This window comes from Micromys minutus (assembly GCF_963924665.1).
Source record: "Micromys minutus genome assembly, chromosome: 31".
NCBI classification, from domain to species: domain Eukaryota; kingdom Metazoa; phylum Chordata; class Mammalia; order Rodentia; family Muridae; genus Micromys; species Micromys minutus.
Genome location: NC_137966.1, coordinates 15,542,681 through 15,569,656, shown reverse-complemented (window position 1 = coordinate 15,569,656; position 26,976 = coordinate 15,542,681). Strand labels below are relative to the sequence as shown.

Here is a 26,976-nt window from a genome sequence, read left to right as displayed (position 1 = left end):
GAAAGTTTCTGAAGGGTCTTCCTCCCCCTAATTTAGAGCTGGCTACTTTGAGGAAAAACAGGATGGCTGATTGGCCCACCAGGGCTGTGCAAACACAACAGTTGTCCAGTCACTTCATCACCAAGGGCCCTACTGGCAGGGGAAACGGTTCACAAGGTCAAACCTGGAGGCAGTGAGTGGCAGTTAAAAATGAAGGAAAAATATTCAAAAGGAAAAAAATTTTTAAGTGAAGCTGAGCTGTGTGGGCAGTGGTGGTCCATGTCTTTGATCCCGGCACTCAGGAGGCAGAGGCAGGCGGGTCTCTGAGTTCAAGGCCAGCCTGGTCTACAGAGTGAGTTCCAGGGCAGCCAGGATACACAGAGAAATGCTGTCTGGGGGAAAAAAAGTTTACAAGGCCTTTATTTTAAACTTCCAGGGATTTGTCTAAGGTGAGGAAGAATCCAACCATCTTGGAAGTTCACTGTCCTTATCATGGCTACTTTTGGTTGTCAACCTCTGGAATTAACAAAAACAAAAACAAACAAAAAAAAATCCCAAAACTGGCCAGCTATACCTGTTTTGGACTTTTTAATTTCATTTATTTAATGTATATGAGTACACCTGTACTGGCTGGTGTACTTTGTGTCACCTTGACACAAGCTGGAGTTATCACAAAGAGCCTCAGTTGAGGAAATGAGATGCAGCTGTAAGGCATTTTCTCTACTAGTGATCAAGGGGGAGGACCCAGCCCATTGTGGGTGGTGCCATCCCTGGGCTGGTAGACATGGGTTCTATAAGAAAGCAGGCTGAGTAAGCCAGGGGGAGCAAACCAGTAAGTGACATCCCTCCATGGCCTCTGCATCAGCTCCTGCTTCCTGACCTGCTTGAGTTCCAGTCCTGACTTCCTTTGGTGATGAACAGCAATGTGGAAGTGTAAGCTGAATAAACCCTTTCCTCCCCAACTTGCTTCTTGGTTGTGATGTTTTGTGCAGGAATAGAAACCCTGACTAATACAACACTGTAGCTGTCATCAGACACACCAGATGAGGACATTGGATCCCATTACAGATGGTTGTGAGCTACCATGTGGTTGCTGGGAATTGAACTCAGGACCTCTGGAGGAGCAGTGAGTGTTCCTAACTGCTGAGTCAGCTCTCTAGTCCGGGACTTTTTCTTAATTAAATCATTTGAAGTGGGAATACCCATTTTTAATTTGGATCTTTTGAGATCTTTAGTCCAAATATTTTGAGGTGGGAAGATCCATCTTTAATCTGGGTCACCATCTACTGACAGCCTATATAAAGGAAGCAGAAGAAGGAAGCTGGTACTTTTTCAGGATTTTAGTATATACTGAAAACCAACGGAGACATCCAGCCTCATAGACTGAACAACTACTGAATTCTTGGACCTTCCATTGGTAGACAGCCATTGCTGAACTAGCTTGACTACAGCCTGTGTGTCATTCAAACAAATAAACTATATATTGTAAGAAAAAACCCTGAAGAATACAATCCTCACTACCTAGTCATGCCCTCTCTTTCTAGCTGCATATCATGGAATCTAACTCCCAGTCACTCATAGGAAAGAAGATATTCTAAAAAGACACTTGTAGTGGCTGAGGGATTGTTCAGCAGTTCAGAGTGCTTGTTCTTGAAGAGGACCTGGGTTTGATTCCCAGTACTCACATGGTGACCCACAGCCATCCATAACCCCATTTCCAGGGTAACCAGTGCCCTCTTTTGACTCCTTATGGCACCAGCAAGACGCATGGCTCACATACAAACATGTAAGGTAAAGCATTCATACACATGAAATAAATCTAAAAGACCCCTGTGGTCAGGCATGGTGGTGACGCCTTTAATCTCAGCACTTAGAAGAGGGAGGGTGATCTGGGTGAGCTCGAGACCAGCCCGGTTTACGTAGCGAGTTATAGGACATCCAGGGCTGCATAGAAACCCTGCCTCCAAAGAAGGGGCGTGTGAGAGCACCTTATGACACTGAAGTCCACATAACAAGGGGTCAGTAATTGGAGGGACCACACTTTTTAAAAGAATTTTCATTTTTACTTTTATTTGTATGTTATGCTTTGTCTGCATCTATGTTTGTGTACCATGTGCATGCAGTGCCCGTGGAAACCAGAAGAAAGCAGAGTTCCTGGGACTAGAGTTACACATGTTATTGACAGCCATGTTGGTACTGGGAATCAAATCCAGGTCCTCTAGGTCAGCCAGAGCTCTGTTTTGTTTTGTTGTTTGCTTTTCAAGACGGGGTTTCTTGGTGTGACAGCCCTATCATGGAACTTGCTTTGTAGACTAGGCTGACCTTGAACTCACAGAGATCCACCCACCTCTGCCTCTAGAGTGCCAGCCAGCCATCCAGCCCATAAAACCTTGATTGATATTGAGTAGATTTGCATATTCTTGCCCCTCTATTTAAATCCTGGTCTCACTTCAGGACCCTTCCGACCACCTAGGGGATCCACTGAACTTTTTGTTTCTCTCCCCGATGTGGCCGCACCGTGGATTGCTTGCTTTGAGGATGTTTGCTGTTGATTTCCTCCCAGATGGTTGCTACAGGCTCTTTGTCAATCTTCACTGACTGAACTAATTGACTTCTCCCACATTTACTAAAAGGAGTGCCAGTACCTGAAGTGCCTACATTTTATACCAATGCAAATGAATTGGGAATGGCCGGTTATAAGTCAGAAAAAAATAAGCAAAGTAATTCAAACCCCATATACTTCAAAAGTCAGAGTTGAATGAAATTCTAATGGTCTATTAAGTTTTCCCGAACCCCTTAATTTATGACTCTCAATATAGAGTTGTTTTGCATAGAGAAACTGCTGAGTTTATTCCTGATAATTCACAATTTGATCATTATCTATACAACTATTAACATACAATTCAAAACAGAAATTATCCATTTTCTATCACCCATATTCAGTCTCATGCAGGCTTGCCAGGTCCAGTAGCACCGGAAATGAAGAAACTGACCAATTATTAATAGGAAATATGTTAGAAGCCTCAAAATGTCATGAAAAATACCATGTTTAAAGATTTAAAGAAAAAAAAATTTATCACTTGGCAAAAAGCCAAGGAAATTAATTATAAGGAAATGTCCCACTTGTTCTTTGTGTAATCAAACTCCATTACCCTAAGGGTACCAAAAGAAATCTGGCAGATGGATGTGTTTCATTTTGCAGAATTTGGAAAAGTTTGTACACCGTACCACACATACTCAGGGTTTCAATGGGCAACTGTCTTATATTCTGAAAAGACTGCTCTGTAATTACACATTTACTAGAAGTAATGATTATTTTGAGGAACCTGTGCCGATTGAGACTGACAATGCTCCCACATTTGTCTCCATTTAGATGAATTAATTCTCTGCATACTATAAACCACATTGCAGGTATACCACAGGTACACACAATCCTACAGGGCAAGCAGTTGTGTTAAGATCTCATTTCACCTTAAAAGAAATGCTTTTTTTAAAAAAGGGGGGAGAATAAAGACTCCCAAAAGTAAACTAAACAGTGCTCTGTTAACTTTAAATTTTCTGAACATTCAATGAGAAGGAAACAGTGACTGAGACACATTGGGTTATAAAATACAAACCTGTGACGTTTAGTCAGCCGTTATACTCTAAGGCTGTGTTAACATCAGGATGGAAGTCAGTGAGTGCATTGCGTTTGGTTTGTGGATTTGTTTATATTTCCAAAGGAAATGAAAAGCTGTGGATACCATCAAAACTAGTAAAGTTTCAGAGTTATCAAAGGGCTCCTGAAAACTTTGGATGCTGACCCAAAAAGAGCAAAGAGAGCTTAACCGACCATTGCCTTCACATAACCACTGACAGGCTATGAGCAAGCCTTTGGTCTCCTGCAATACAGAGCCATCCACAACGCAGGGCAACAGGCCTATGAGTAGGGTTAAAACAAGATTATGCCAAATATCACATCCTGCAAGTTCAAGTCGGGAGTACTAGCTGCAGTTTCACAGAGCTGGTAACAGAGATTAAGAGATTTCAATAAGAACCTCCAAAACACAAGATACTAGAAGATAAAGCAGTCCAGGAGTAAGAAAGTTTCAAGAGGTGGTACCCAAATTGCAGGAAGGAGAAGCATCACTGTTAGCTTATCTCAGTTGTGGACATGTTCCTGAGAGACCAAGAGAAAGATACACTGGACACCTAAGAACCCTGGGAAAGACACTGGAAAGAACTGAGGAACAGCTTCAAAACCGCATAATTACTAGCTAAAACAAATGGAGGGTGGGGGACGTGTAGTATGGAATATTTTATGTGCCTGGCCCTTTAAACAACCCTATGCTCTAAGGCAACAGTCGGCTCATGGACTTCTGGAACAGGAGAGGGTATAAAAAGCCAGCAGAGACTGGAAGTGGAGGTAGGGAGTAAGGAGTTGGAGAGAGTGGCAGGAGAGAGTAGGATAGAGGAGTAGGCAGGAGAAGGAGACAGAGAAGGGGGGTCAGAGAAGACAGCTGACGCAAGAAAGATATGTGCAGGGCTGGAGAAGAGGTTGAGCAGACTGAACAGGGACAAGTTGAGAGTGAATTGGGCTGAGAAGACTGTTGGTGGCAGCTGTGCCAGGAGAAGCTGAGCAGAGCCAGAGAAGATAATGTTAGTGAAATGTAAAAAAAGAGAAAGTTTAAAAAATGTAGAGGGAAATGTAAAAATAAAGTTTTTAGGGGCTCTGAGACTTTTCCAAAACACCCATTCTTGAGAAAGTAAACAAGGACAGGATTTTCTGGCTGACAGCCACAAGGTCTCATAGAAAAGTCCAAATATATATTATCATCAGCCTAAAACCTTCCAAGTTTAGAAGAATGTATAAACAAGATTAAAAAAATTGTAAAAACAAAGTTTTAGTAGGTTGGTCAGAATAACCAGGGTATACTGACCAAGCTGAGTTAAGACAAAAAAAAACAAAAAAAAAAAACAAAAAAAAAAAAAAAACTGTTTTTCAGGATAGCTTCCCTGCCCCTCCCTGTACTGAATTCCAAGGAAAACTGCAAATTGGCAACAACCTCACTGCCAAAGTTTCTCCCCACTTCCTCTCCTCTTTCAGAAAATTATACTGCTACTTTGATGACCAATCACAATACAGTAGTTCACCCCCCTCACAAAAAGGTATAAGAGATGTATGTGCTTTGAGTTCCGTGTGGCTGAGTAACCCCATGTCATTGGATCAAAAATAAACCTCTTGCCATTGCAGTGATCTATTGTCAAGTTGTGTTCTGTGGGAGCGGTGCACCTAGGCTAACTAAGACTTTGGGAGTCCAATAGTTGGAGAGAGAAAAAGGAACCCACAAAGAACTTACAAAGTAGCTATAAGAATATTAAAAAAAAAAATGAAAGAACAACAAATATTTCACAAAAAGCTACAATATTGAATATTTTTCTGCTTTCTACACTTAGCTTTTTAAATAGGCTTATTGAATATGTGACCCAATACAGTTTGGACCATAGATTGTGATCCCCGAGTTTGCTAAGGAGTTCATAAGGCCAGGTGTGATAAGGCATACCTTCAATCCCAGCACTTGGGATGCAGAAGTGGGTGTATCTTTGCGTTTGGAGATACATAGAATCCCAGCAGCCAGAGGAGTATGAGACCTGTCTGTTGAATACACACCTGTGTATAAGACATTGCTTTGGAAGAAACAGACATCTTTTATTGTTTTGTATGTATGGGTATTGTGTGTGTGTGTGTGTGTGTGCCTCCTGGCCTCAGAAGCCAAAAGAGGGCATCAGATCCCATGGAACTGGAGTAACAGTATTTGTGAGCCACTATGTGGGTGGTGCAGTTAAAAAAGAGTCCTCTTTTGGAGCAGCCAGTGATCTTAACCTCTGAGTCATCTCTCTATAACCTCCTCTCAACCTTTTGTTTTATTGAGACAGTCTATATAGCCCCAACTAACCTGGAGTTTGGTATGTAAATCAGGTAGGCCTTGAACTCAGAGTCATTAGTCTCTGCCTCCAGAGTTCCAGAACTAAAGGTGTGCAACACTATTCCTGGCTTAAGACTCTTGCTCTTACAAAGCTCATTTTTCAATGGACCAAGTAGGATTCCCAGGGAGGAAAGAAAATTCACAGCAGTTAAATATGTGTCTGTCAGTGCAGATTTAGCAAGGGGTGGCAGAGGTAGGGGGGACCAATTTCCAGTTAGGTAGTAAAGCTGCTTCATGGGGAAGTCAACGCCTGAGCTATTAGAGTTGTAAAGCTGGGAGGCTGTGGTTTTCTGGGCATGGTGCTAGCTGGTTGGCTCTCTGTGCGGAATGCAGAGGGAGACTAAGTACAAGAGAACACAGATTTCTTTGACTTTTCTTAGTTCAGGGTTTTGTATTCCCAGCTAGGAAGCTATTAGTCTGGTAGGAAGGTGCAGAAAAAAGCCATGGGGAGAAAAAGTTAATAATGAAGGGAACAGCTTTGCGGGATACTTGGTGGTGGATCGAACCAGGGAAAGAATTTAGTCTGGGAAATGGTGGGGGAGTGGTGACTCACAGCCAGGGCTACAGAGAAACCCTGTCTCAGTGGGGGGGCGGGTAAAAAGTCTGGGAGAACAATCTAGGGGAGAAAGGGCAGTGTCTGATATGGAAGGTTTGCAAGGGTGACAAGGACAACAGAGCAAATAGAAGGCATGGAGGACGGGGTGTGAGGTGGGCCAGGTCTGGGCTCAGCGTTTATTTAACTCCTCTATAAGACACCTTGGCCCTGCGCACCCCACATCTCGGCCTCCGGAGCAACCTCAGTCTCTTGCATCCCTGCATTCAGGAGCAGGCTATCATCCTCCAGGAAGTTGCTCAGCTGTGCCAGCTGCCGGCGGATAAAGTTGGTGGTGCGGTGCACCCGGCGTACACGCCCCAGCAGGCTCAGCAGCAGGGTCCGGTTGCGCTCCTGGCGTTGGACCCAAGCATCATGTAGCTCACGGTAGCAGTTGTGTTGCTCTGCCTCCAAGGCAGTCAGGCTGGCCCCACAGCCTAAGGGGCAGCGCTGCTGTCCATTCTGCTGGCAGTGCTGGAGGTGTTCATCTAGGACCCCACGCAGAACCTGCTCAGTGCAGCCCTCATTGGGGCAGGCCATCAGCTCGAAGGGGCACGAGTCCTGATGCCCCTTGCGATGAGCCAGAGGGCATGTCACCAAGCAGCCAGCTGCAGCGTTCTTGCACTAGGGAGTGTGAGAAAGCTCAGTAGGCATCGAACTAGGTTAGTCAGTGCTGGCTGGGGCTCCCCAGTAATCCCTAACCTATGGTAATCCAGAGACTACGAAACAAGTGAACTCTGGAGCCTCCTAAACTTTTCTGATTCCAAGCTTCTTCATTTTATATAGAGAGTAATAGTACTTCATCCCTGAGACCCATAATCCCCCCTGAAGTTCTAAAGGATCTGCACAGCAAGTGGTAGACCCATGATTCATACTGTTCTGCCACGTCTATGACCTTTGGCCTATTCTTGGTTTGTTCCACCTCTTCTAGCCCTGTACCCCCCCAAACCCCCCACCACTGTAAGAAGGATGGGAGTGGCTGCTCAGAGCTACCTTGACTTGTAGGCGGCCAATAGTTTTTCGGAGTTTATTCACTTGGACCATTTTTCTCCTTTTCACCTCTTTTCTACAGCACGGACAGGTGTTTTGTCTAGAAGGATACATGGGATTTTGTAGTTGAGTCTTATAGCCCTGGGAACCCAGCTTTTGATAGACTTTCCCAATCTTGGCCACAGGAGCTGGCCTCCAGCCCCTCCCCCCACTCTCCTGTATCCCAAACACACCTGGCTAGCCACTGGAAGATGCACCTTTTGCAGAAGATGTGACTGCATGGCAACCTCATTGGCCTCTTGAGAACCCCGTGGCAGACAGAACACAGGAAGTTGCAGTCCGGAGGGCTGGCAAAGAGGTTGAGATCGTACCCACCACTCTGTAAAGGCCAGGTCAGTGTTAAGGCCAAGAAGGCTCCAAGGCCCTGCCACAAGCATTCAAACCAGCAAGATAGCCCAGCAAGCTTTTGTAGGGAGGATGGCTGTACGAAGAAACTGAAGTAGAGAGCCTAGAAGGGTCTGCACCCACTTCAAGGGTGGATCTGTGGGGGCTGACTCTGAAGATCGCCAACTCCTGCCTGAGGAAGCTGGAACAGTTCTAGTGTATACTAGTTAAAAGCCTTCTGAAAGTTTTTTGTCCCATAAAAGGACTGCCATCCATTCTGAGTGAGACAGAATCTATTTCCAGACTGCTGGGCATCTGTCTGGAACTGAGTACAAATCTCAGTGGTGAGGGGCTCTCACCATGATCTGTATCTGGACAGCAGCTCCACTGAGACTAAGGGTTCAGGAGCCTCCATTTGACAGCACGTGTGGACTGACATCACAGTAGCATTGTCCAGCGCCGGCCAATCACAGCTCTGGTCCAGAGCCCACTGGGACCTACCTCATGGTCACCAACCCTTTGCTTTTTCTTCTGAAGGTGGGAGGCCTCAACTCAGTAGTCTCTGGATTCCCTGCCCTGCCTTGGTTGTGGCTGACAGCTGCTGCTTAAGCAAAAGACTGGTTCCCCAAAGCCAGCAAGATCACAGTGGCTCCTTCAGACTGGATAGTCAGTATAGATATTGACCTTCTCCACTAACATCCCTTCATCAAGAACTAAGTTCCATAGGAGGTCCATCCCGTGGAAAAGCCCAGAGGTTTCTCAACTGTAAATTGAAAGGCTTTGGGTAGACAACGAAATTGTGTTGTATGTGTGTGCGTCTGTGTAGCTCTTTCCCCTTTGGGTATAACATGGCTTCCATATTGGTAGAGGTCACATAGCAGTAAACATACAAAGTAGGCTCAGGGCAAGAGTAATGGAGCTGCTGAAGACAAAGCCAGGCTATGGTGGTGGTATACCCCTTTAATCTCAACAGAGGCAGGTCTATCTCTGAGTTTGAGGCCAGCAAGATCTAAAGCAATTATTATGACAGTCAGAGCGACACATGCTGTTTCATGGGTTAAAGATGGCTCAGTGGTTAAGAGCACTGACTGCTCTACCAGAGGACCTAGGTTCAATTCCCAGCAACCACATGGTGGCTCACAACCATCTGTAATGGGATCTAATACCCTCTTCTGGTGTGTCTGAATACTGTGTACTTATTATATAATAAATCTTTAAAAATAAAAGATTATATATAAGTACACCAGAAGAGGGTGTCATCTCATTATCCATGGTTGTGAACCACCATGTGGTTTCATGGGAATTGAATTCATGACCTCTGGAAGAGCAATCAGTGCTCTTAACCAACGAGCCATCTCTCCAGCCCAATAAATCTTTTTAAAAATGCTGTTTCACTGGCTGCAGAGATGGCTGGGTGGCTAAAGAGCACTGACTACTCTCCTATAGGTCCCAAGTTCAAATTCCAGCTACCACACGGTGGCTCACAACCATCTGTAATGAGATCTGATGCCCTCTTAAGGTGTGTCCTAAGACAACTACAGTGTACTTATCTTAAAAAAAAAAAAAATGCTGTCCCCCCACCCCCCTTCAGGTGAAGGCCATTTTGGGAGCTACCACTCCAGATCATAGTCTGACGGGGTGGGACTTTGCTGTTGGGGGGGACACACGCTCAGTAAACCGAATAAACTTATTGGCTCATCAATGTGAACTTCAGTGGTACTCATGTAGGTGTGACTTGTCTGTATATAGGTCTGTGAATGAGTACCAGTGGCTTTGGAGGCCAGAGCTGGATCCTACAGGTGAGCCATCCCTTTACACGGACAGTATCAGCTTGGAACTCTTATGTGAAGCAAGCCTGCTGCTCCAATACAGGCAACCACACCCAGGCTCTAGTCAGTGTAATCCCAGCAACTGGAAGGTTAAAGATTGTTAAATTCCAGGACTTCCTAAATTCCTACAGTACACCCGACTCAGTCTTTCCAAGAGAAAATTGGTTCAAAACCATTGTTAGGATTATGGGTATCAGTCACATTATACCATGTAATACACATACATACATGCAAGTAAAATAAACCACATTAAAAAAACAGACTGCTTTTCCTGTGTTCAATTCCCAGCAACCACATGATGGCTTACAAACCATCTATAGTAGGATCCGAGGAAGAGCCAAAGTATGCTGAATACGTAAAAGATATAAATCTTGAACAAAGCATTTAAAAAAACCCTCAATATTCCGTCTGCCTTGGCTACCCAGATGCTCACTGCTGAGACTACCTAGAGAAATGGGAACCCTCGAAAACATCAACACACAGTAAGTTAAGTTAAATCATTTTATTTGAAAAAAGAGAGGACACACGAACCCTGCTATTCTCGCGGGAGAGTCGGCGTCAACGTCCAGATCCAGTGGAACCTGCGAAATAAACGACGTGGTTAGGACTGTGACCACGAGCTGGACTGCAGGAGTGGCGAGGCGATCTGGAATGTAGGGGCCTGGGTTTCACCCTCCCACACTTGGGCAGCGGGCGGTGAGCTGAGGCCTCTGTGGCTCTGGGCGCCGATTCTCACCCCCGGCCACAGAACAAAACCGAGGATGATTTTCAACGAACGCCCACTTGCTGGGTCAACCCTGGACGCCTCGAGAAGCCCGTGAGGAGCGACCTACCTGAGCGCGCGAACGTCACCACGAATTCACGGACACCAAGAGAGTATGAGGCGTCGGCGTGATCCTTTATACGTCCTTCCGGCTGGTGTGGTTTGCGGCTTCAGCGAGGGCAAATGCGCAGGTGCGAGCAGAACGTGGCGGGGCAAGATGCAGCCAATCACAGCCTGGCATGCTCTGTCTACAGTCCAAATCTCGCGGTTCTTGGCGCACTATAATAGGTCTCTTCCGCACCGCCTCTCTCTTCTTCTTCTTCGGGAAAACACGTGAGTCTATGTTGCTGGGGCCTGGCCTTGCGGCCTGGGATTTGGGAATCCGTGAACATCCGGACGAACACAGCTTTGGCAGGACCGCAGACCTTAAGGCTGTGCTGAGTTGCATTTCCCCCCCCCTTTTTTTTTGTCACTAGCAAATGGCGGATGACGCCGGTGCAGCGGGAGGGCCCGGAGGACCCGGGGGCCCAGGCTTAGGAGGCCGCGGCGGCTTCCGCGGAGGATTCGGCAGCGGTCTTAGGGGCCGCGGTCGTGGTCGAGGCCGAGGCCGTGGTCGAGGCCGCGGGGCTCGTGGAGGTAAAGCTGAAGACAAGGAGGTAGGTCTGGGCTACCGGCGGGGCGGGCTGGTCGCTCCCCTGCACGGAGAGGCAGCCATTTGACTGATGTCTTCCTTCAGTGGATCCCCGTCACCAAGCTGGGCCGCCTGGTTAAGGACATGAAGATCAAATCTTTGGAGGAGATCTATCTGTTCTCCCTGCCCATTAAGGTACAAAGGGAATTCAGCATATAGACATCCTTTGGAACATTTAGATGGATCTAGTGACCTGCCACATTTTGTCAGGGGTCGAGGAGAGGAATCGGAATAGTCTCCTTTGTCTATTTAGCACGAATTTAACACGTTTCCCACAAAATCTCTATTATAGGAGTCTGAGATTATCGACTTTTTCCTGGGTGCATCTCTAAAGGATGAGGTTCTGAAAATCATGCCAGTGCAGAAGCAGACCCGGGCTGGCCAGCGGACCAGGTTCAAGGTTTGTTTCTTAACTAACATTACCTGTTTGAACAATGGGGCTGAACAAAACTCTCTCACTCTGCATGGTTACACTAGGTTATACCCGTGTGACTTTCGTACGGGGAGAGAGAGGAAACGAGTACCTCCAGTACTTTGGGTTGGCCTCACAGTGGCCTCTCTTGCCTGGAGGAACACCACAGGTCCTTTTGGGGGTGTGCTGGTGTTTTGAGTTTTAAATGCTCCCACCGTTTAAACTAAGCCTCTTCACAGGCTTTCGTCGCTATTGGGGACTACAATGGTCACGTTGGTCTTGGTGTTAAGTGCTCCAAGGAGGTTGCCACTGCCATTCGAGGGGCCATTATCCTGGCCAAGCTTTCCATCGTCCCTGTGAGGAGAGGCTACTGGGGGAACAAGATTGGCAAGCCCCACACTGTCCCATGCAAGGTGACAGGCCGCTGTGGCTCTGTGCTGGTGCGTCTCATTCCTGCCCCCAGAGGCACTGGCATTGTCTCTGCTCCTGTGCCCAAGAAGCTTCTGATGATGGCCGGTATAGATGACTGCTACACTTCAGCCAGAGGCTGCACTGCCACCCTGGGCAACTTTGGTAGGTACCTCTCAGCTCCACTGTGTGGTTGGTGTATTTCTAAGGGAAGGAGAGAGGAAGGCCTTCCTAATGCACAGCAGAGCTGCCCCAAAGTGGCTTCTCTGTTCTAGGTGTTCAACAGCACCTTGTTGGGTGGGCAGGACTTTAGGTCACCAACCCTTATTTTTTACTGTTTGACAGCCAAGGCCACCTTTGATGCCATCTCAAAAACGTACAGCTACTTGACCCCTGACCTCTGGAAAGAAACTGTGTTCACCAAGTCTCCTTATCAGGTACACTGTTGACGTCATATTTGGCTGCCCTTTAGCTTTTACCCGAGTTGGGCATGTTATATGCTAATTCTGCTTCTCTTCTTCAGGAATTCACTGATCATCTTGTGAAAACCCACACTAGAGTCTCTGTTCAGAGGACCCAGGCTCCAGCTGTGGCTACCACATAAGGATTTTTATAAAAGACAAAATAATAAATGAACCAAGTCTGTTAATTGTTCTTTTCTTTTATGTCTTCCCCCATGGTGTATGTATGTACTTGAGTATGGATGTGCAATTTAGATATGAGAAACACAGACTGTGTCCAAAAGGGCACTTTATTTCAGCTGTGGAATTTTAACGAGCTCTTGGCATGGTGTCTTAGGCAGCAGCCTTGGCAGCCTTCCTCTCTTCCAGCATCCTTTGCTTCTGCTTTGCCAGGCACTTTCTGGCAGAATAGTAGGCTCCCAGGTCAAGGTCTGGAGAAAAGGGAGAATTTGTTACATGCGGTTTAATGACTGGGAAAAACTAGAACCCAAAAAACTTATCCACAATGGGGAAAGCCAGAGAGGGTCACTCACAGCGGTCCTGATAGGCTTTAGACACTTGGGCAAACTGCTCCAATTCCTTGGCACAATTCTGCTGTGAGTTCGCTCCTTCCCTCTGCTGACAAGCCTTAAGTCTCTTCTGGATGATATTCATGATCTCTTGGTCAACTTTGCTGAAAGGATCACAAGAATTTAAAAGGATAGAGGACAACTCAACACAGAAGTTGGGGTCCCCAGTGTTCCCTCTGTTCACTTACAAGTCCCTTCTCCATTGCATCTCTGCCTCATAGATACACAGGACATCACCTTCTTTGCATTCTGTGATGTCTGGCACTCGACGGTACTGCCGGTGATAATAGTAGGTTCGGTTCTTGGCGTGCTGTTGTTCAATAAACTCTGCGGAAGAGAACTTAAACTCAATTGACTGGGGCTTGGTTTGGGGCTAAGGGTTACAGAACCGGCTTTATAAAGGCCTGGGAACAGTGGTTACCACCTTTTGTTACATGAATACACAATTGGGCCCACCTACCCCATGGGGGGGTAGGGTTGAATAGGAACTCGGAGGCAAGATCCAATGGTTAAGTTACACAGCAGAGTCCCAGACAGGTCTAGGATACTACCAAAAAAATGTAGTTGCATTATTGAATGCACTTGGAACTGGTTTGGAACCCAAGGATCACAAGTGTCTGAGTACTACTGAGCAGCTAACGAGATATTAGCTGTTTCCCTGTATAAACACTGAAGATGCTGTCTCTCAAAAAAAGCCACCACAGTCAGATCCTCAGCACTAAGGAAAAGAAAAAACCACATAAACATGCTATACACCCCTAATGCTGGATATTTAAATCTAGCATGATCAGCTGCTGCCCACCATTCTGACAAACAGGACTAAGTTCAGTTGATTATTCTCTAGGGCCAGGGATAAAGAGTAGAGCCATGTGAAACACAATTTTGCACAGGTGAAACTGGCCCAAAGAGAAAATACCCACCCCGACCATGCAGATGGTTACAAATTGTCCATTTCGACAAGGGGTTAATGACCAGCTAGCTACCCCAAGGAAAGCGCCTTGCAGGTGGGTTAGATTCCTGACCACTATTTCTGTAGCAGGCTGGCCTCGAACCCAGAGATTCACCTGCCTCTGCCTCCCTAGTGCTGGGATTAAAGGCGTGCACCACAACCGCCCGGATTCCAACCACCATCGCTTAAAAGAGCGACCAGGGTCGAAGTAAGCTTAGTCGGGATTCTACTGAAGGCAGAAAGAAATCAGACAGGGTAGTCCCGGGAAGAAGTGGACTATCCCGAGGAGCAGCGGGGTAGACCGGAGGTCCTGGGAAGTGGTCTAGGGTGACAGCTCCGAGGCGTTTCCAGGGTTTCTCGTAGTGTCCTAGATACACTGAGATTAAGGAGATTTGAACTCGGGGACTCTGGGTGGGGGACAGCGGCGTGCAGCGGGTGGTGGTTCCAGGGGGCGGAAACTGAATGTGGGATCCGTGGGATACCGGGATCTTCACTAAAGTGGGCGAATTCTAGACCCTGTACCTCTCACGAGGGTCACGGGCCGGTCCACGATGAGGTCGTAGGCCTTCGTCAAGTAGGTGATGGGGTTGGGGAGCGAGGTCTGCGGCGAGGGGGCAGGCGTGCGGCGCGGGGGCTCCGGGTACACATCTTTGTCCCAAGACTCTGGCATGGTTTAAGCAAACCCAGCCGACCTTCCAACTCGCCCCGCGTCTGGATCCGCTCGGCCTGCTAAGGACGCGGAACCTCTACGCCTGCGCAGAAAGGCGGCAGCTGCGCCTGCGTACGGGCAGCCGCGAAGCACCATGGGATCGTGTTTCGCCTCTCGGGCACCCCCTTGTGGTTTCCAGCGCACCATGGCATCCTGGTTTAGTTGGACAGAGATCACCAAATGCCTGGAAATGCTTTGCCTTGACCTACCAGCTAAGATAGCAGGGGAAAACGGTGAACATGGCTTGGCAAGAGCACACACACAAGTCAACAACTACTCTAGACCCTGCTCAGATCTCTCGGGGGCTGGTGGGTTCCTGTGAACCTCGAGACTTACTCTGAAGAGGCTGAGCTTGTCCTGTTGTGTCTTTGGGGGAAAAAAGGTCTACTACCCTAGGCACAAAGTGCTTTGGCCTGCTTCTGGTGGCTCTGGTACCGAGCGCTTGTGCCCCAAGTTGTCTGCATTGCTCTGGTTTTGCAGCCTGGGCAGTGGAAATTCTCACATTATGTGTTATTTGGTGCTGGTCACTTCCTGTCAGAGTTAGGGGCTAAGAAATAGAGCTATTAGCTGTAGAGATTTGCCATAATCTAGTATAATATAAACATCAGTTTATGACACCCACAAATCTTATCATTTTGGTAGCATAGAATCTCAGTATGTAGTGTAAAATCACGATGATCTCCGTTGGAACATCTTAAGCCTAATGTGATTCTACAACTACAAAATCTTTTTTTAAAAGATGCATTTATTATTATATTTATTTGAGCACACTGTAGCTGTCTTCAGACAGACCAGAAGAGATCACCAGATCCCATTACAGATGGTTGTGAGCCACCATGTGGTTGCTGGGATTTGAACTCACGACCTCTGGAAGAGCAGCCAGTGCTCTAAACCACTGAGCCATCCCACCAGCACGAGAATTTTTCTCAAAAGAAAAAGAAGGAATTGGAGAGATGACTGGGTTTGATGTCACTGCTCATATAGTGGTTCATAACTGTAACTCCAGTTCCCTGGGATCTGATGCCCTCTTCTGGCCTTCAAGAACACTAGGCACACAAGTGGTACACACGCATACATGCAGGCAAAACACCCACACACATAAATAAAATAAAATATTTAACTAAAAAAAAAAAAAAAAAAAAAAAAAAAAGGAAAAAGCCTGACAGTGGTGGTACCTGCCTCTAACCCCAGCACTTGGGAGGCAGAGCCAGGCAGATCTCTGTGAGTTCTAGGCCAACCTGGTCTACACTACCAAGACAGCAGAGCTGACACAAAGAAACCCTGTCTAAAAAACAAACAAACAAAAGCAAAGCAAACAAACAAAAAAACCAAGAAGACAAAGAAAATATAGTTAAGGGGAGGCCATGGAGGGGTGTGGTAACTGGCTTGCTCTTCAAGGCTGACTCAGCTGCTTTCTTACAGAACCTGGCCCCACCCACAGTGGGCTGGGCCCTCCAACATCTATAGGCCAATCTAATTGGGAACATTTTCACAATTGAGGTTCCCTCTTCCTAGACGACCCTAGCTTGTGTGTCAAGGTTTCTTGACAAACCAAACCAAACTAAACATCCTACCATGGTTCTTGTTTGACTATGTTTTTACGTTTCTTTGTGTCAGGGTCACAAGCTGGCCTGTAACTTAGTATATATCTGAGGATGGTTTTGAACTTCCGAACTTCCCACCTCCACATTCCAAGTGGAAGTGTTGGATTAGAGTTGTGGGTTGTACTGCTTAGTTTATGCTGTGCTAAGATTAAAGCCAGGGTTTATGCACACTAGGCAAGGGTTCTATTAACTGAGCCACACTTAGCTGTGTTCTTTTTTCCTTTCTTTTTTTCTTTTCTCTCTCCCGCTCTTTCTCTTCCTTCCTTCATTTTTTTTTCTTTCTTTCTTTCTTAATTTCTTTTCAAGACAGGGTTTCTTTGTGTAGCTCTGGCTGCCCTGGAACTCTCATCCTCCGTGTCCCCAGTGCTGAGATTAAAGACATGTCCCACCACCCGGCTGGCTTCTACTTCGGTTTCTCCCTTCAAATTTTCAAGTTTTTGATTTGAGTTTTGCCTTGGCTTTACCTCAACGACAGACTGTGATCAGGACGTGTAATCCAAATAAACACGTTCTCCCCAAGTTGCTTTTGACTATGATGCCTTAAATTTTTTTATCTTTTTTGTTGTTGTTGTTCTTTAGGAGTGTTTTGCCTGCATGTATGTCTTTGCCCCACATGCATGCAATGCTTATAAAAGCCAGAAGACTTTGGATCCCCCAGGGACTGGAGTTACAGTTGTGAGCCATCTTGTGGGTGCTGGGAATTGAACTTGGTCCTTAGGAAAAACAGATGGTTCTCTTAACTGCTGACCTCTCTCTCCACAATCAATGATACTGTTTTTGTTGCAGCAATGGGGGACTCTAGCTTACTACTGCCAGGACAGGAGACCTCTTTACCAGACTAAGACTTTCCTTCTGGCTGTGGCCTAAGAACAGGGTCCCTCGTCAGGTCACAGTGATCCTTGAATTTTAAGTCATCACCCAGTCCCCAGGACTACGGGGGAAAATGCTATCCCTGGTCCCAGATGTTCTCACCACTGTAAGCTGCCCATCTAATGCCCCTCCCAAGTTTTTTGCTGGCACCAAAAGCCATGCTGGCTACAGGAGCTGGCCAAGGAGCCTGCCAGGTGCTAAATCTGGGATCTGACAGTTGAGTGTTTTAGCTCTGTCATTTGACATCTGGTGCCTTGTGGGGAGGCCCCTTCCTGACCTGCAGGGATCGGCCATGGTCAGTGGGCTGGGGATATACCCTGAACTGAACTAGCGTTCTAGGGGGAGGGGGCAGGGAGAATCCTGGAACTGTGAGGAATGGGTTTGAAGAGGCAGAAAAGGGCCAGGGCTGTGCTCTTGGGGCAAGAGATGGACAGGCCACAGTTGCTTCTCTATCTTACTGCCTTAGACCCTTGCAGGTCTTACTGGGCTGGGTACACAGGGGCAGGAGACCCTGTCCCTCAACCTCCCTTATCTGCAATCTCTTCTTTTGTATATGGATGAGTTAGCACTGACTGACTGGACCTCTAGACCACTCCTTTTCTCCTATTCCTAGTCCCACCGGAAGTTCTCTGCCCCTCGACATGGACACCTGGGTTTCCTGCCCCACAAGAGGAGCCGGCGGCACCGGGGCAAGGTGAAGAGCTGGCCTCGTGATGACCCCAGCCAGCCCGTGCACCTCACAGCCTTTCTGGGCTACAAAGCCGGCATGACCCACACCCTTCGCGAAGTGCACCGACCCGGACTCAGTGAGTTACTGAGGGAGGCACACCGCAGAGTTGGGAATAGAATCTTCTAGGTTCTAGGAGCCTTGAAAGTGCTCTTGTGGTCCAGGTGGCGCCTCAGTCCCAGACAAGATGATGTTCTGTCCAGAAGTGTTGTCCTCAGGACAGACAGGATCCGTGTTGAACGTTGTGATGCCCAGCCACGAACAATGTCTGGTGGGAGAGGGTTTCTGATAGTACGTGCATGGGGAAGCCAGAAGAAACAAGGACTCAGAACTCTATTACTTGGGATGCTCAGGCAGGAGAACAGATTCTAGGCCAGCCTGAATAACTTAGTGAGCCTCTGTTTCAAAATAAAGGTACAATAGATGGGCACGGTGGCTCTGCACAGTACTAGGGAGGCAGAGGCAGTCAGATCTCTGAGTTTGAGGCCAGCACAGCCAAGGCTACACAGAAAACCCTGTCTTAAAACAAACAAACAAACAAACAAAAAAAAAATGAAAGAAACAAAAAGATCTGGGGATGTGGCTCAGGAACAGAGTGATTTCTTTGTGTGCTCAAAGGCCTAGGTTCAATCCCCAGCGTTGCTAAACATGCATCAAACAGGAAATCTTAAAATGGGTTTACTCCCATCTACCTTAAAACCTGTGCAGTATCTACCTGTAGAACTTCAGAGCATGTTTCAGAAGAGGTAGGATACACATGTGAGTCGAAGGACAGTATTGTTTAGATGGAAATATTCCATCCTGTTGGGAAACCCAAGAAGAAAGGTAAACAACTCAAAATTGCTCCAGGAAATCCCTGAAATTGATCAGATTTACTAGACCCCCCCCCTTTTGCTGGAGTAAGCAATAGAAGTAGAGAGTTCCCCTCAAAGGGGCAGAGCTGAGCTGCAAAGAAGACTGTTAGCCACCAGGAACAAGACAGAAGCCAGCGGAGCTGCCTGCAAGAGGTTTCGACCAGAGAGACTTGGACTGTGTCTGACTAGTGAGCTGTCGGCAGGCTGTGCGGTGTGCTTCAGGTTTCCAGCTTTGGTTAGCCATCTTCTGTGATAGAGTTGAATTTTGAGTTATTTCTGCTCTTATAAGTAACCCCTCACCCATATTCCTGTAAGTAATCCCTGTACAATGTATACATGAGGGGTTTTTTTTGGGGGGGGGATTAAGATAATATTTATTTATTTATTAGATATAAACACACTGAAGCTGTCTTCAGACACACCAGAAGAGGGCATCAGATCCCATCACAGATGGTTGTGAGCCACCATGTGGGTGCTGGGAACTGAACTCAGGACCTCTGGAAGACCAGTCAGTGTTCCTAACTGCTAAGCCATCTCTCCAGCCACTAAGATTCTTAAAGATCCAGTAGCAACTAGGGGTCTCTAAAGGGACAGGTAAACAAGATAAATCAACTACAAACTTCAGTAAAACTCTCTAGACTACTAAGTTGGACTTTGGTAGTATCCATACTTTGGTCTGTGGTGAGCTTTCTACTTGCTTATTAGATATGAGTGTAGTGCTTCCCCAGAATGTTTTGTCGCACAAGAAACAACCCAGTCACCTATACTGCTCTTGGTTTGATGTTCAAAGATTTCATTTTAATTAGGTATGTATATGTCTGTGTGGGAGTGCACACATGAGTGCAAGTGTCTGCGGAGCCCAGAAGAGGGCGCTAGATACCCCAGCATTAAAGTTGCAGGTGGTTGTGAGCCATTGTGCTATCTATTTTTATGTCAGCTTTACACAAGCTGGAGTCATTTGGGAAGAGAAAACCTTAAATGAAAAACAATGCCCCATGAGAGTGGCCTAGGGTGCGTTTTTACTTTGAATTAATGAATGATGTGGAAGGGCCCAGCTCACCGTGAGTGATGCCTTCCCTAGGCTGGTGGTCTGAAAAGAGCAGCCTGAGAAGCAAGCCAGTAGGCAGGGCTCCTCCTTGGCCAGTTCTTGTTCTGCTTGAATTTCTGCTCTGACTTTCCTTAGAGGTGGAGTATGATCTGAGAACTGTAAGCCAGAATACGAAGGGGTAATTAGTTAATCCATTCTAAACTCCCAGGTGGGTATGAGCCCACTTCTTGCCACCCACCAAAATTGCTTTAGATGAATGAAACACACACACACACACACACACACACACACACAGCCTTATCTTTAAATACCTTAAATAGCGAAATAGCTGGACCACTCCCTAAACCACTCTCTAACCCCACAAGGCTAACACACACTCCCCTCTGATATTCCTGAGTTAATACTTACTAATCTTTGCTGTCTTGGACACTGCTGGGCAGCCCTCCTGGGGCAGCTTTCACCCTGCACCGACATGTTGGCCTGCACCTATTTGGTGAGTTCATCTCTTGTCATGGCAGAATCCCCACTTCCTCCTTCCTGAGTCCTTTCCCATGGATCCTTAAAAGTCCCACCTCTGTCTCTTTGCCCAGCCATTGGCCACCGGCAACTTTATTTACTGATTAGAGCCAAAGGTGAACAGGGACCCTCAGCACCTGGAAATGCAGATTCCTGAGTAATTTTGGAGCCGAATTAACACAGATAGCATTAGAACTAATCTATTCTTTCTTCAGTAAGTTTTTTTGGTCATGATGTTTTTTATTAACAGCAACAGAAAATGTGTCAGGAAGTGTTTGTGAACCACAAAAGACCACCAAGGAGCCGTTTACTCTGTAATCACATTAGGGTCTCTTTATTACAAATTCGAGTTTGGGCTTACTCATCATCAACACAGGACAGTTTGGTGAAGCAACCCCAAACTCTCATCGGGACAAGGTTTTATAGGAAAAGGGGAGCAATTGTGGGGCTCTCAAGCTTCGTTGCTTCCTTTCTTACTTTCCCTCTCCTTTATGCCTCTCTTTCTTCCAGTTTCCTTCCTTCCTTTCATCTTGAGAACATACATTTTAGTTGAGCATGGTGGCTGATGCCCATAATCCCAACACTGGGATTGGGAGGTAAAAGCAAGAGGATCAGAAATTCAAGACTGTCTCCATGGGCTGGAGAGATAGCTCAGTAGAGCGTTGACTACTCTTCCAGAGGTCCTGAGTTCAAATCCCAGCAACCACATAATGGCTCACAACCATCTGTAATGAGATCCGATGCCCTCTTCTGGTGTGTCTGAAGACAGCTACAGTGGGCTTATCTATAATAAATAAATAAATCTTTACAAAAATACATAATAAAACAATAAAAAAAAAGACTGTCTTCAGTTACATAGCAAGTTCAAAGCCAGCCTATGATACAGGAGACACTCCCTCAAACCTAAACAAAACAAAACCCCAGACGACATACCAAACAAACAAAACCCTATGATGAAACTCATGGCAACCTAAGACTATCCATGAAATGATGGGTTTCTAGGTTTCCCTAGAGCTTATGGAGCTATATTTAGTAAAATAAACCCCAAAGCTTATGGTGGCCTAACTACAGTCAGCCGGGAAACAGCTGTGTTTCTTGTGGGTGGGATCCCTCTTGCTCCCTTCCCCATTGGCCGAGAAAGCTCCCCTCAAATCCTATCCCTTGGTCTAAACAGAAATTTCTAAGCGAGAGGAGGTAGAAGCTGTGACAATTGTGGAGACGCCACCGCTGGTGGTGGTGGGTGTGGTGGGCTACGTGGCCACTCCGAGAGGTCTTCGGAGCTTCAAGACCATCTTTGCCGAACACCTCAGTGATGAGTGCCGCCGGCGCTTCTACAAGGACTGGTGAGAGGTTGGCTCTGTGCGGGAGCGGTGGAGGGACCAGGAGACTTGCCCAGGCAGAGAGTGTGTGTGGTGCCTTCAGTTCAGCAGGGCAGGGAGGCATATGAGTTAGAGGGTTGGAGAGGACACTGGGATCCAGAAAAAGGAGGAATCAGATATGCACATCTTCAGGGTTGGGCTGGGGAGTTGACTTGAGTCTGCCAAGCAGTGTGAGATCCCCAAGACAGGGTGGGGGGAGAGAACTGACTCGTGCTGTCCTCTGACCACATGTGCACTGTGGTATTTGTACACATGTATACACACCGTATATAAATTCGGAAAATCATCAGGGCTATTCTATCCCTGAGGCTAAACTGATGAAATTTCAGAATTGATCTGAATGTACAAGCAGCCAAAGGAAAAGGAAAAAACAGCCAAGAAGTTCTTACAGTGCTGATGTGGTGGTGCACGCCTTTAACCCCTGACCCTCTGTGGGAATTAATTGATGAATATGCGCTTCAGCGTTGGGGCAGGACCGTATGACTGAGGGCAGGCAGGCTGATATCTTGAGCCATGGATTGCTAGAGAGCACAGAGAGCTGCCCCCCACCACCATTACGAAGGCAGCGACTGGTGAGCATCAGGGATGCTGTTTTTATTGTTTGCATTATGAGTTGGTCGTTTATCCCAGACTTTAGCCTCTGTAACCGTGGCTTCTCCATCTCTACTGTGGGGCTCATTTACCTTCCAGAGCTCCAGTAAGGGCTGAGAAAGCTGTCTGCTTAGCTGGAGGCACAGCATCTGCTCATGGTGTGAGGGAGACTTTAGAGGTTGGATTACTGCTGCACACACACATGCCTGTAATTCTAATACTTTAGAAGAATCTGGAGTATTAGTCTAGCCTCAGTGGCATAGTGGGACCCTTCTGAGACACACCCACACACATAGAAAGAGGTGGTAAGGGAGGGAGTGGGAAAATGATCGGGGATGGTCATGGGAAGAAGCTCTGGCTCTTAGGGGGGCTCCTAGGACAGGGCTCTTGCTTGGTGGGTTGCAGATAGGGAAAAGCAGGAAAGATAATTCAGGGAGCTTCCTGGCTGAATCTAAAGCACTCTCTCTCTCTCTCTCTCTCTCTCTGTGTGTGTGTGTGTGTGTGTGTGTCTTAGGCACAAGAGTAAGAAGAAAGCCTTTACCAAAGCCTGCAAGAGGTGGCGGGATGCTGACGGCAAGAAACAGCTGCAGAAAGACTTTGCTGCCATGAAGAAATACTGCAAGGTCATTCGGGTCATTGTTCACACCCAGGTCAGCCCAGCCCCCCCCCCACTTCAGCCCATTCAACCATTGGGTGCCTTTCCCATCCTCCACTTCCAAAATAAAGAGTCTGACAAATGTCAGCTTAAAAATAGCACCAGCCCTGGGAACAGGCTCAAGATGTGGCTAGCTCCCTCATAGGCCATTCTTGTCCCAGAGTTGAGAGGTCACTGGCCTATGATGTGATATGTTAGTGTCATCAGCAGCTACAGTGTCCCATAGACCACTCAGGCCCCCAAATGTCCTGAAAGGCTTGAGTCTGCAGCCAACAGTTCAACATGGAGAACTGGCTGTACCTCTGGTCCAGCTTGATGTTGACTGAACCGTAACCAGAACACTCGTTCGTTCTGGAATATTCTTAGTCATCTTGTCTTCAGGGAAGTATCCCCAGGCAGCACATCAGCAGCCCTGTCCCCACTCCTCTCTGGCATGTCCCCTGCCCTCTGACTCTCACTTGCAGTTCATGGGTAAGCAAGTCAGGGCTTACTGTTCATCAGTGTGCCCTCCAGGGGCCATGGAGGCAAGGGATCACACTCATCTAATTCCTGGTGGGCCTCAGGACTTACCACAGCCTAGTATACAGCAGGAACTCTACAAATACTTGTTGAACACTATGCTGTAATCTAACTGGTCTGTTTCCACCCATATGCCCTCTTAGCGTGTAGTGCTCATAGCCAGAGCCCTGTTGGATGGTCTAGTTAGCAATGTACACTTGGAAAAGTGTTGGAGCCCATTCCTGTATCTACCTGAGTTTGACATCTTCCATTTCCCATCTGGCCAGACCAGTCTCTTCTCTGTCCCACTAAAGGTCTTTCCTGACACAGGGCCTTTTCACAGGGCTTGCCTCCTATGTCATAAACTCACTCAGACCTTTGCCTAGTGAGTTTTTGGTCACTTCCTCAGAGAGTCCCTCCCCGATCACTTTACCTGATGTGCTACCTGTGGCCCATCAGAACGCTGAGCCCGTACCCCAAGAGATTACTTGGCTTTTATCTGGTGGTAGATGGTATAGATGGTGGGACTCCCTGGGATGTGGGATGCTGTCTGAACCAATCTATGCCGTACGTACGGCTCCCAGCATATGGCGGGAGTTCAGGAGGGTCTGTTGACAAATAGAGGAGGGGAAAACTCCAGGTAACCAGTGGGCTAGCCCTCTGTAGGTGTGTGGGGATTGTTAACTGACGCTCCTTCCGTGTCTCGCAGATGAAGCTGCTGCCCTTTCGGCAGAAGAAGGCCCACATCATGGAGATTCAGCTGAACGGTGGCACCGTGGCTGAGAAGGTGGCGTGGGCTCAGGCACGGTTGGAGAAGCAGGTGCCTGTACACAGTGTGTTCAGCCAGAGTGAGGTTATTGATGTCATTGCTGTCACGAAAGGCCGGGGTGTTAAAGGTAGGGCCTGGTAGAGACAGTGGCTCCGGGAAGACTGGTTAGTGAGGGCTGGAGTGGCCTCTGAGACCTTAGCCCTTCCCATCTACAGGGGTCACCAGTCGCTGGCATACCAAGAAGCTTCCGAGGAAGACCCACAAGGGCCTGCGCAAGGTGGCCTGCATTGGTGCCTGGCACCCTGCCCGAGTAGGCTGCTCCATCGCCCGTGCTGGGCAGAAGGGTTACCACCACCGTACAGAGCTGAACAAGAAGGTGCGTCCATAACTCCGAGGGCTCTCCAGTGGGACAGCATGATTCAAACAATGATTGGGTTCAGGAGATATCACTAGTTCCAGAATCTGAGCATGTGTGCCGAATGTGTGTCTGTCTGGCCACATTGCTAGCCCCAGAACCGACCTCTCTGGTCCATACCGTGCGGTTCTCCTGCCAGATCTACCGCATTGGCCGGGGGCTGCACATGGAAGACGGGAAGATGGTCAGAAACAACGCATCTACCAGCTACGACGTAACCGACAAGTCTATCACACCCCTGGTGAGACAGTGTGGCCAGGCTGACAAATTGCATCTGGTGGGGGGTCAGGTGACAGGCACTACCTCCATTTGGGTGCTATCCTGCCCAAAGAGCTCCGTGTGTTTTCTACAACTGGATGTTGCCCCACACACAGACTAGTCCCAAAGTTCTGGCAGGAGGGAAGTGATGGGAGGCCTGGTATTCCAGAGAGCACACACTTGCAAGCTTCAGTCCTTGTCTGTTTTAAACCCTCATAACCACTGTGAAGAGACTGTATTGTGTCCATGGAGTATGGGGGCCCAGGAACCAGCCCAGAGCCAGAAGGAAATAGCCATGGAGCCTGAAGCATGTGTCTGTTTAAAAGAAAACGTATACACACATACACACACATACTTCGTGTAACCCAGGTTGGTCTTCAGCTCCCTATATAGCTCAGGATGACCTTAAAGATCCTCCGTTTTCTTTTCTTCTTTTTAAGAATTATTTATTATGTCTACAGTGTTCTGCTAAAAGATTTACTATGTGTACAGTTTTTCTGCCTGCATGTGTGCCTGCAGGCCAGAAGAGGGCACTAGATTACATTATAGATGGTTGTGAGCCATCATGTGGTTGCTGAGAATTGAAGTCAGGACCTCTGGAAAAAACAGTCAGCGCTCTTAACTTCTGAGCCATCTCTCCAGCCTCTGGTCCTTCTTTTTCTACCATCTGAGTGCTGAGAGCTTATGCCATGATACACTGTTTTGTTTTTATGTGTAGCACTGGCTGTCCTGGAACTTGCTTTGTAAACCAGGATGTCCTCAAACTCACAATATCCTCCAACTTCTGTCTCCCAAGCGCTGAGATTAGAAGTGTGTGCCCCCACCACCCAGCTAAAACCATTCTTTAACATAGTGCTCAGGATTGAACACAGGGTCTCAGGCGTGCTAGTCTAGAATTCTTCAAGCTGAGTTATTTATACTTACTGGTATCTGAGCTGGCCTTCAACTCAAAGTGATCTCCTATCACCCCCTCAAGTGCTGGATTTACAGGTGTATACCACCACACCCAGCAAACCCAAACTTCTGAGCCTCAGTGTCCCATATTGTTAAATGAGATGACACAAAAAAAAAAAAAACAAAAAAAAAAACTTAGTATGCAGCTGAGATGTTACTGTCCCCTGAGGAGTCTGAGGGTAGGCTCCTTCCATTACAACCTCCTAACTTGGCTGCACTGTTCCTGGCTTGGTGTGATCTGTCTCCCTGTAGGGTGGCTTCCCCCACTATGGGGAAGTGAACAATGACTTCATCATGTTAAAGGGCTGCATTGCAGGTACCAAGAAGCGAGTGATCACACTGAGGAAGGTCAGTGCCACATGACAAGCCGAGGAGTGGATTCCAGTAGCCTGTTCTGTCCTTCAGCCTGCTCTGTGGTGGGTTGTGCTGGTGGGAGAGCAAAGAGAGGGGTCTGGCAAGAGCGAGTGACTGATTGAGCCCTCCTTGGTGTGAACTGGAGGTCACAGGAGTTGGGGCCCTCGGTCCTTGACATCTCTTCTCTCTTGGATACCCAGTCTCTACTAGTGCACCACAGCCGTAGGGCCCTGGAGAATATTGAGCTTAAGTTCATTGACACCACTTCTAAGTTTGGCCATGGATGTTTCCAGACAGCGCAGGAGAAGAGGGCCTTCATGGTGAGCTAGTCCCACTTGTTGCAACTAGAAGGGGGCTTTTAGCGGACCAGTAGAGCAGGCTCTGGGTAGCCCTGGCGCTGGTCGTAGGTATATTTCTTGACTAATATTCATCCTGTCTCCTCACCTTAACCAGGGACCCCAAAAGAAACATCTGGAGAAAGAGAAGCCGGAGACCTTGGGAAACATGTAAGATGCTTGGAACGGAGAACATCTGGGATGGAGTGCTCCTGCTATCAGTCCTGTCCCTTTTGATCAATAAAATCTTGAGGAACCTCTGTGTGTTTCTGTCTCTTGTCTGCCTGTCTCTCTTCCACGTTCCTGGGGAGGCCTGATGTAGATTTTAAGCCTGGGTCAGAGGGTTGGGAAACGCGGGCCGACGTCTCAGGTTTAGCGCCGGATTGGAGAGGACTAGAGATACAGCTGAGCGGACGCGCCTCCACTCCAGTTGCACAACGGTATTAG

The 26,976-nt window shown here is 47.4% G+C and overlaps 4 protein-coding genes across 4 annotated transcripts; 2 read left to right on the top strand and 2 right to left on the bottom strand.

The window, feature by feature from the left end:
* Positions 1 to 6,690: 6,690 nt before the first annotated feature.
* On the bottom strand, positions 6,691 to 7,884 carry RNF151 (ring finger protein 151; the record flags this gene model as incomplete). Its single annotated transcript, XM_080942548.1, has 3 exons — positions 7,761 to 7,884; positions 7,531 to 7,627; positions 6,691 to 7,161 (listed from the first exon to the last, which is right to left on the bottom strand). Exons 1-3 carry the CDS (start codon positions 7,817 to 7,819, stop codon positions 6,691 to 6,693), a joined length of 627 nt encoding a protein of 208 aa, XP_080798674.1. The 5' UTR covers positions 7,820 to 7,884.
* Positions 7,885 to 10,891: 3,007 nt separating this feature from the next.
* RPS2 (ribosomal protein S2) lies at positions 10,892 to 12,685 on the top strand. Its single transcript, XM_080942009.1, has 6 exons — positions 10,892 to 11,159; positions 11,240 to 11,329; positions 11,487 to 11,594; positions 11,846 to 12,179; positions 12,360 to 12,451; positions 12,538 to 12,685. The coding sequence occupies exons 1-6, from the start codon at positions 10,983 to 10,985 to the stop codon at positions 12,616 to 12,618; spliced, it is 882 nt and encodes a 293-aa protein (XP_080798135.1). The 5' UTR covers positions 10,892 to 10,982; the 3' UTR covers positions 12,619 to 12,685.
* Positions 12,686 to 12,747: 62 nt separating this feature from the next.
* NDUFB10 (NADH:ubiquinone oxidoreductase subunit B10) lies at positions 12,748 to 14,766 on the bottom strand. Its single transcript, XM_080942010.1, has 4 exons — positions 14,516 to 14,766; positions 13,233 to 13,371; positions 13,009 to 13,148; positions 12,748 to 12,906 (listed from the first exon to the last, which is right to left on the bottom strand). The coding sequence occupies exons 1-4, from the start codon at positions 14,661 to 14,663 to the stop codon at positions 12,809 to 12,811; spliced, it is 525 nt and encodes a 174-aa protein (XP_080798136.1). The 5' UTR covers positions 14,664 to 14,766; the 3' UTR covers positions 12,748 to 12,808.
* A 2,602-nt stretch (positions 14,767 to 17,368) lies between these two features.
* On the top strand, positions 17,369 to 26,789 carry RPL3L (ribosomal protein L3 like). The gene is made up of 10 exons (XM_080942207.1): positions 17,369 to 17,471; positions 17,790 to 17,982; positions 21,496 to 21,664; positions 22,806 to 22,941; positions 24,154 to 24,340; positions 24,429 to 24,589; positions 24,768 to 24,869; positions 26,093 to 26,188; positions 26,395 to 26,514; positions 26,648 to 26,789. Exons 1-10 carry the CDS (start codon positions 17,469 to 17,471, stop codon positions 26,702 to 26,704), a joined length of 1,224 nt encoding a protein of 407 aa, XP_080798333.1. The 5' UTR covers positions 17,369 to 17,468; the 3' UTR covers positions 26,705 to 26,789.
* Positions 26,790 to 26,976: the final 187 nt, after the last annotated feature.

Bases quoted from the DNA above. Each gene is read 5' to 3' on its own strand.
- RPL3L (XM_080942207.1), top strand. The intron at 17,983-21,495 runs GTGAGTTACTGA...TGGTCTAAACAG, and splicing joins AGTGCACCGACCCGGACTCA to AAATTTCTAAGCGAGAGGAG. The intron at 24,590-24,767 runs GTGCGTCCATAA...TTCTCCTGCCAG, and splicing joins GTACAGAGCTGAACAAGAAG to ATCTACCGCATTGGCCGGGG.
- RPS2 (XM_080942009.1), top strand. From the start codon at position 10,983: ATGGCGGATGACGCCGGTGCAGCGGGAGGGCCCGGAGGACCCGGGGGC. The intron at 11,160-11,239 runs GTAGGTCTGGGC...GTCTTCCTTCAG, and splicing joins GTAAAGCTGAAGACAAGGAG to TGGATCCCCGTCACCAAGCT. The intron at 12,180-12,359 runs GTAGGTACCTCT...ACTGTTTGACAG, and splicing joins TGCCACCCTGGGCAACTTTG to CCAAGGCCACCTTTGATGCC.
- NDUFB10 (XM_080942010.1), bottom strand. From the start codon at position 14,663: ATGCCAGAGTCTTGGGACAAAGATGTGTACCCGGAGCCCCCGCGCCGC. The intron at 13,372-14,515 runs GTACAGGGTCTA...TCTCTTCCGCAG, and splicing joins GCCCGTGACCCTCGTGAGAG to AGTTTATTGAACAACAGCAC. The intron at 12,907-13,008 runs GTGAGTGACCCT...CCTTTTCTCCAG, and splicing joins TAAAGCCTATCAGGACCGCT to ACCTTGACCTGGGAGCCTAC.